This window comes from Penaeus chinensis, chromosome 43 (assembly GCF_019202785.1).
Source record: "Penaeus chinensis breed Huanghai No. 1 chromosome 43, ASM1920278v2, whole genome shotgun sequence".
NCBI lineage: Eukaryota > Metazoa > Arthropoda > Malacostraca > Decapoda > Penaeidae > Penaeus > Penaeus chinensis.
Genome location: NC_061861.1, coordinates 1464174 through 1472209, shown reverse-complemented (window position 1 = coordinate 1472209; position 8036 = coordinate 1464174). Strand labels below are relative to the sequence as shown.

Here is an 8036-nt window from a genome sequence, read left to right as displayed (position 1 = left end):
GTCCCCCCCTTCCCCTGCCCCTGCCCCCCTGCCCCTACCCCTGCCCCTCGCCCCTCCCCCTTAGCAACAAGTGTTTAGTTAGGCTGGCGTACAAGAGTATAATTGCCTGCCGCCTCAATATGCTCCTTCCTCTATCAAAACACGGACAGCCAAAGGGGCAGATAACGACAATTATCCGATTATTTGTTTATCCGTACTCTTCCGGCCGCTACATTGATCCATTGACAAGTTGTAACAACACTTGATAAAATATTAAGCCCAGGCGAGCGCGCGCACGTACACGATCGCACAGACGCTGACGCAAGGGCGAAAGCTGGGCCGGTTACTACGCATACATGCCCTTGCTGTCTATTATTGCATCTGTATGTCTATTTACCCGTCTGTCTGTCTATCTGATTGTCGGGCTTCCTCTTTGTTTATCTATTTGTATGTATATGTCAATATATCCATCTATTTGTTTTGCCTATCTGTCTGTCTATATATCCAGTCAGTTACTTATCTAACAATGTATATGTATATATACATTGTTAGATATATAGATATACAGGGATATATATATATACATATATATACACATTTATTTATATATATACATATCTAAAAGTGTGTATATATATATAATTATATATATATATACATTTTTAGATATATATCTAAAAATGCATATATATAGACATTCATATATAACGAACGAGAGAGAGAGAGAGAGAGAGAGAGAGAGAGAGAGAAACGAGTCCAGGGGGGAGAGTGGGGGGGGGGGGGGCAAGATCGAGGGATCCCCCGCCGTCGACACGGGGATCCAGAACCTGCCCTGGGATTACGCGGCCTCCCTGGGGACCCGCAGCCACTCCGCGCCGTCTTACCAAAGGGGAGGGCGGGGGGGGGGGGGGGAGATGAGGCAAAAAGTCAGTGGGGGATGGGAGAGAGATGGGAAAAGAGGGACGTAGGAAGAGGGAGAGGAGCACGAGAGGGGACGAAGTAGGAAGAGAGATAGAAACGGAGAGAGAGAGAGAAAAAAAAAAAGGGGCCGAGTTAAAGAATGGATAAAGAACGTGATTATAGAAAAATACGTAGAAGGGAGGAAGAGGAAAAGAGGAGGAGGAGAATAAAGGAGGAAACGGAGTAAGTATAGGAGGAGCAGAATAAAGGAAGAGGAGGAGGAGCAGGATAAAGGAAGAGGAGGAGGAGAGAATCAAGGAAGAGGAGGATGAGATAATCAAGGAAGAGGAGGAGAGAATGAAGGAAGAGGAGAAGGAAGAGAAAATCAAGGAAGAGGAGGAGAAGAGCATCAAGGAACAAAAAGAACAGCAACAACGGCAAGAAAACAACAACGACAACGACGAGGACGAGCGAAGGAGGCGACGACGAAGAACCAGCCCCTTCAGGAAGAGTCCCCGGCGCCGCCCCCACTTGCACCAGGATTCCAACTTCCTGAAACCTTGCACTCTGAGGCCCGATAAAGCCGGCAGGAGCTCCCGATAAGGTCACGCCGCCCAAGGAGGACTCTCTCGCACATCCTCCTGAAGAAGGGGCCGGGGATAGGAGGTGTTGCGATTTCCGGCACTCTTGACAGGGGGAGGAGGGAAGAAGAGGGGGTTGAAGGAGAGGGAAGAAGAGGAAGAGGAGGAGGAAGAAGAAGAAGAAGAAGAAGAAGGAGAAGAAGAAGAAGAAGAAGAAAAAGAAGAAGAAGAAGAAGAAAAAGAAAAGGAAGAAAAAGAAGAAGGGGGGGTGGAGAGAGGGAGGGAGAGGGAGAGGGAGAGAGAGAGAAGAGAGAGAGAGAGAGAGAGAGAGAGAGAGAGAGAGAGAGAGAGAAGAGAGAGAGAGAGAGAGAGAGAGATATGAGAGAGAGGGAGAGAGAGAGAGAGAGGAGAGAGAGAGAGAGAGAGAGAGAGAGAGAGAGAGAGAGAGAGAGAGAGAGAGAGAGAGAGAGAGAGAGAGAGCAACTTATAAAACATACATTTACCATCGTACACATTCCCCCGAAAACTTCTTGAAGAATATAACCTTAATAAATAGTAATCCAATGTCACATTCAACCTTAAAACATATATATATATATATATATATTGGTAGGAGAAACAAGAAAAAAGTAAATACAAAAAATACAATTTGACCTTACACTAACAACAACAACAATAATAATAATAATAATAACAACAACGAGGGATAACAGTGCAAGGAAAAAGGACGGAAAAAATAGAGAGAAAGAACTACTAAATAAAGATGATAAAAGAATAAAATACATTTAAAGAGGAGAAGGACTGATAAAGATGAGAAGATAAGAAGGCGGTGTAAAGGAAAATAGGAAAAGGAAACAAAAGAGGATGATCTAGTGAAAGGAAATAGTGAAGATAATATAAATAGTACTAAATAAAATAGAAGAAGAAGAGGAAGAGGAAGAGGAAGAAGAAGAAGAAGAAGAAGAAGAAGAAGAAGAAGAAGAAGAAGAAGAAGAAGAAGAAGAAGAAGAAGAAGAAGAAGAAGAAGAAGAAGAAGAAGAAGAAGAAGAAAGAAAGAAAGAAAATAAGAAAGAAAGAAAGAAAGAGAGAGAAGAAGAAGAAATAAAAGAGAGAAGAGGAGGCAAATGAGGTGTCTAGCTTCAGCCACGGGCAGCAACAGCAACAATTAACACTTAAACATTGCGGTAGTGATTAAATACAGAGGGGGGGGGGGGGGAGGGGGAATGGGGGGGAGAGGGGGACGGTGGAGGGTACAAACAGCAATCTCATGACGTGAAAGGGGGGAGGGGGGGGGGTAAAAGGGGGAGGGGAGGAGGGGGCCATCGCACAAGAAGCTGACAAGAAGCTGAGAAGAATTTGACTGCTATCACGTACCTATAGCATCTGCTAGTCCTCGGACAAGTGTCGAGATCTCGGACCCACCTGCGAGAGAGAAAAAAAAAATAAACGTTAATATTTGGGCATAATACATACATTAAATGACAAATAAATGAATAAAAACAGATAATAAATAAATGAATGACGAAATAAATAACGGAGAGAGAGAGAGAGAGAGAGAGAGAGAGAGAGAGAGAGAGAGAGAGAGAGAGAGAGAGAGAGAGAGAGAGAGAGAATATCCCCCCAGGTAACTTCCCTCGCCCCCCTCCCTCCCCTTCACCCCTTAACCTCAATCTCCCCCCCCCCCCAACAAAAAGTCCCCCCCCCCCCCACCCACCACTCAACCTCCATTAGCTATTAAGCCAATAGCACAATTAACCCTTTCGAGGTACCCATGCGACGCTATCCCTTCTCCCTTCTCCCTTCTTCCTCCTCATCCTCATCCTCTCTCCCTCCTCCTCCCCCCCCCCTATTATCCATTATCCCTTTCTACCCTCCCTTACCCCCCCTCCCCCCCAAATCCTACCACAAGCATCGCCCGCCGACGGAACTTATCAACAAATCCAGAAATCTGCCACAATCGGCTTAGACTGCGGCGCGGACAAACACACACACTCCGAAAGGGGGCGAAAGGGGAAGGAGGGAAGGGATGGGTAAGGGATGGGGGGAGAGAGAGGGTTGGGAGGGAAAGGGATGGAGGAGAGGGGAAGGAGGGAAGGAGGGAAGGAGGGAAGGAGGGAAGGGATGGGAAAGGGATGGGAGAGAGAGGGTTGGGAGGGAAAGGGCTGGAGGAGAGAGAAAGAGGAAAAGAAAGGGATGGGGGAGAAGGAGGGATGAGTTAAAAGAAAGAGGAAGATACGAAAGTAGGAAGGAAAAGGAAACAGAAGAGAAGAAAGTAAGATACGAATAATTACAAACATGGATGTAGATGGCAAGGTAGGCAGGACACGAAGGAAAAGAAGAGAAGACGAAACCGATAAATGTCGAGAAATAGGGACAAGAAAAGCGAGCGAAAGGAGGAGAAGAGGAAGCGCAGAAGATATCTATAAGAGAAGGGGGAGAGGAGAGGGAGAGGGAGAGGGAGAGGGAGAGGGAGAGGGAGAGGGAGAGGGAGAGGGAGGAGGGGAAGGGGGAGAGGAGAGGAGGGGAAGGGGGAGAGGGGAGGAGGGGAAGAGGGAGGCAAAATCCGTTCCGGGTAAGAAAAGGTGTATATGTCCTAGGGAGGGGGGGAGGGAAGAGGGAAGATGGGGGGAAGAGAGAGAGAAAGGGCGATAGAGAGAGAAAGAGAAGAAAGAGAGGGAAGAAAGAAAGTGGGGTTGAGATGAAGGCTTTTAACCCCTCCGATTCAAGAAAAAAGGAAAAAAAGTATCCTCTCCCTCCGTTTCCCCTCCCTCCCTCCCTCCCCTTACCTTCCCCTCTCCCCTCCTCTCCCCCCACATCCCGCCTTTCTGTTCCCCTCACAAATCATATCTTAAAAGTAGGAAGAAGGAGAAGGGGAAGGAGAAGGAGAAGGAGAAGGGGAAGGGGAAGGGGAAGGGGAAGGGGAAAGGGAGGGGGAGGGAGTGAATAGGGACGGGGGGGAGAACGGGAATGGGAGGGAGAGGAAGGAGGGGAGGGGAGGAGGAGGGGGAGAGGGGCTGGGGGAGACGAGGAGAGAGGAGGGGAGGGGGAGAGGGAGAGGGGCAGGGGGAAACGGGGCATGGGAAGGTCGGTAGGTGGAAAAAGGGGGGTGGGGGGGGGTCACAAAGTCAAAAGGTGTTCAACGTAAAAGGTAAAAGATGGGAGAAAGGGAGAGTAAACACGAACAGAAGTTAGAATAAACTCGGAAGGAAAGGGAGGCAAGAGAAGAGAGAAAAGAGAGAAAAAAGAAAGCGAGTTATGTACATTTGGAAAACCGGAATTAATATTAATATTATTATCAACAATATAAACTTCTTTTTTTTTTTTATAAGAAACTGCAATGTCGAAACGATACTGAGGACACTAACAACTTCCCCCCATCCCCCCACCTTTCCTCTTCCTCTTTCTCTTTCTCTTTCTCTTCCTAATTACTCTTCCTCCTCCTCCTCAACCCCTGGGGGAAAGAAAGGAGAAAGAAAAAAGTTGAGGGGGAGGGGGAAGAGGGGGGAGAGGGGAAGAGGGGGGAGAGGGGAAGAGAGGGGAGAGGGGAAGATGGGGGAGAGGGGAAGAGGGGGGAGAGGGGAAGAGGGGGGAGAGGGGAAGAGAGGGGAGAGGGGAAGATGGGGGAGAGGGGAAGATGGGGGAGGTAGGAGAGGGAGAGAGAGGAAGAGGGGGGGAGGTAGGAGAGGGAGAGAGAGGAAGAGGGGGGGAGGTAGGAGAGGGAGAGAGAGGAAGAGGGGGGGAGGTAGGAGAGGGAGAGAGAGGGGAGGGGAAGCGTTGCACCGGATTGCCACGGGGAAAGGAGTTAAGGAAGGGCACAGAGGTAGGGGGTTATGGCAGGGAGACAGATGCTAAACCCCTCCTTTGCCTATACACATCCCATATTCCCATCTACCTCTCCCCTTCCCCCTTCCCCCTTCCCTCTTTCCTCCCCCCCTCCCCCCACCTTACAAAGGCTCAGTCACAAAGCTGCTGGGAGGCGACCGGGATTTGAACAATACAAAAGCCAGAAGTTCAAAACAGAAATCTTTATAAGGTTCATTTTTTTTTTTTCTTTTCTCTCTTTTTTTTTACAAGTGTTCTCCATCCGCCATGACCGCCTCGCGATGGATCGCTTGATGGCGGAGGAGGAGGAGGAGGAGGAGGAGGAGGAGGAGGAGGAGGAGGAGGAGGAGGAGGAGGAGGAGGAGGAGGAGGAGGAGGAGAAGGAGGAGATGAAGAAGAAGAAAAAAAAAACTAAAAAAAAGAAGGAACGACAGAAAATAGCACAAAGGCAAACCGAAAACACAGAAATCAAAAGCAAAATGAAAGAATAAAACAGTGGAAAAAAAAGCAGAAGATAAAAACGGACAGAGAGAAACCGAGAGAGAATCCCCTCCTCGACGGGGCGCCCTGACGAGGAGCGGCCGCCCTCCGCAGGGAGCCCGTCTGCGGGGGCGTCGCCGCTCTCGTCTCCTCCGCCAGCTGACGGCCGGAATGGCACTCGGGATGCACGCGCCGGCGGGGGGGCGCGGCGGGGCAGGCGAGAGCGAGGCAAGGCAACGCAAAGGTAAGGCAAGGGAAAGCAAGGCACGCTAAGGCAAGGGAAGGCAAGGGCATGGATAGGGGAACGCAAAGGTAAGGCAAAGGAAGGCAGTGATATGGGCAAGGGAAGGCAAGGACACGGGGAGCGAGGGAGGTCAATAATGATATTGATATTGATGATGATAATAACAATTACATAATAATAAAAAAGAATAATAGTAACACCCATAACAATAATAAGGACTACAAAACTCTAACAAAAGCAATATCAATAATGGTAATAATAATAATAATAACAATGATAACAATAACAACAAAACAACAACAGTAGCATCAACACCACCACCAAACAAATAAACATATAAACAAGGCAAGCAAAAAGCGACGCCAAACGCGAATCCGTTTTAAAAATTCCAGAATACCTCCCGGCTAATTCTTCACACGAGCGCTACAAGGCCCGTTGCATTACCGACGGCGTTCTGAGCAGCAACCGACGTAAAACTGACACAACTAATCGCAGTCCATTAGGCAGACTTCGAGGTGCTTTTGGGTCACACATAAATCATTTCACAACCACACAATGCGTAAAAAAGAGGAGGAGAAGAAAAATGAAAAAAAAGGAGAAAGAGACAGAAAGAATGAAAAAATGTTGTATGGACCTTTTTTCTGATTTTTTTTCCACCGGGTGGCTCTCCCTCTCTCTTTCTCTCTCTCTCACGTCTTCGCAGGAATGCGCGCCAAAAAGACGAGAAAACCAGATTATGACGGTATAGACGAAGGGGGAAAAAATTTCATAACCAATAAACCTGACGCTAATCCATCCATTTGGCTTTAAATCCCATTAGAAGCGGTTCTGATCCCCCCCTTATCCCACCCTTGCCCTCCCCCCTTCCTACCCTCTTCTACTTAGCTCTCCCCCTCCCAACCACCACCATCCCTTTTTCTTTTTCTCTCCCTCTCTCTCCCTCTCTCCATCCCTCCCTCCCCATCCCTATCTCCCCCCTCCTCTCTTCTCTTCTTCTCTCGCCGCTAAAGGACACTCCAAAATCTGTCCCGGTCGGCGTGGCCAGATTCGACACGCTTGTCACACTGGATCGTCGCGGCCACAAAATCTTCCGTCACACTCACCTTCTCTCCCCGACCTTCCCCATTTTTCTCCTCCTGCGCCTCTCCCTCTCTTTCTATCCCGAGTTCCCAGCGGGTATCGTGTCTAAGGGCGTCGAGGGGGAAGGGAGGAAGGCGCAGGGGGACAAGGAACTCGCCCTGCAGGAGGACTCCCCCCCCCCCCCCCCCCCCGATTCGGAGCGCGGAAATGTGGACTGATTTTCCCCTTCGTCTTCGGTCGGTGGCGGGCGAGGTTGAGGATCCCGCGATACTCTTTTTTTCGGGACAGTTCCATCGCTCAGTGTTCCTTCCTTTTCTCCTTCTTTGAGGCTCCCTCTCTCCCTCCTCCTCCTCCTCCTTCCCTTGCATCTCCTTTCCTCTCCTTTTTCTCCGCCCTTCTCTTCTCTCTACCTCCCTTCTCTACTCCCTCTCTCCCTCTTCTCCTTTTCCTCCTCCCTCTCCTACCCTCAAGCTCCCCCTCAATCCCTCCCCTCTCCTTCCCTCCCTCCCTCCCTTTAGCTCCCCTTCCAGCCTCACATTCCAGCATTGTGGTGCGGCTACAGTAAATACGACAAACAGCCTGCACAGGGTCGCCTTCGGAGAGGGGAGAGAAGGAAGGTGGGGTGGGGAGAGGCGGGGAGGGGAGAGAGGGGAGGTGGGGAGGGAAGAGGCGGGGAGGGAGAGAAGGAAGGTGATGAGGTGGGGAGAGGAGAGAGGAGAGGTAGGGAGGAGGAAGGGAATCGATGGGGGTGAGAGAGGAGGATAAAGATAAGGATGCGAAGAGAAGAAAAAGCAAAAGGGAAAGAGAGAGAGGAGAGGATAACGAGGAGGGAAAAGAAGAGAAAATAAAATACGACGAGGGGAAAAAGAGGGAGAGGAAGAAGAGAAAGAGGAAGAAGAAGAGAACCGTAAAAGGGGGAGATGGAAAAAAGGGGAGACATCGAGTGGGGG

General features: G+C 49.4%; 1 protein-coding gene across 5 annotated transcripts in view; it reads right to left on the bottom strand.

Annotated features, from left to right (window-relative positions):
* Positions 1-2820: 2820 nt before the first annotated feature.
* LOC125048316 (homeobox protein homothorax-like) overlaps positions 2821-8036 on the bottom strand; it is a 193510-nt gene continuing 188294 nt past the window's right edge. For all 5 annotated transcript variants that reach the window (XM_047646973.1, XM_047646976.1, XM_047646974.1 and 2 more), the window contains one exon: positions 2821-2882. In XM_047646973.1, coding sequence (XP_047502929.1) covers positions 2827-2882 — 56 coding nt within the window. In that variant the 3' untranslated portion in view covers positions 2821-2826. The remainder of the gene's footprint in view (positions 2883-8036) is intronic.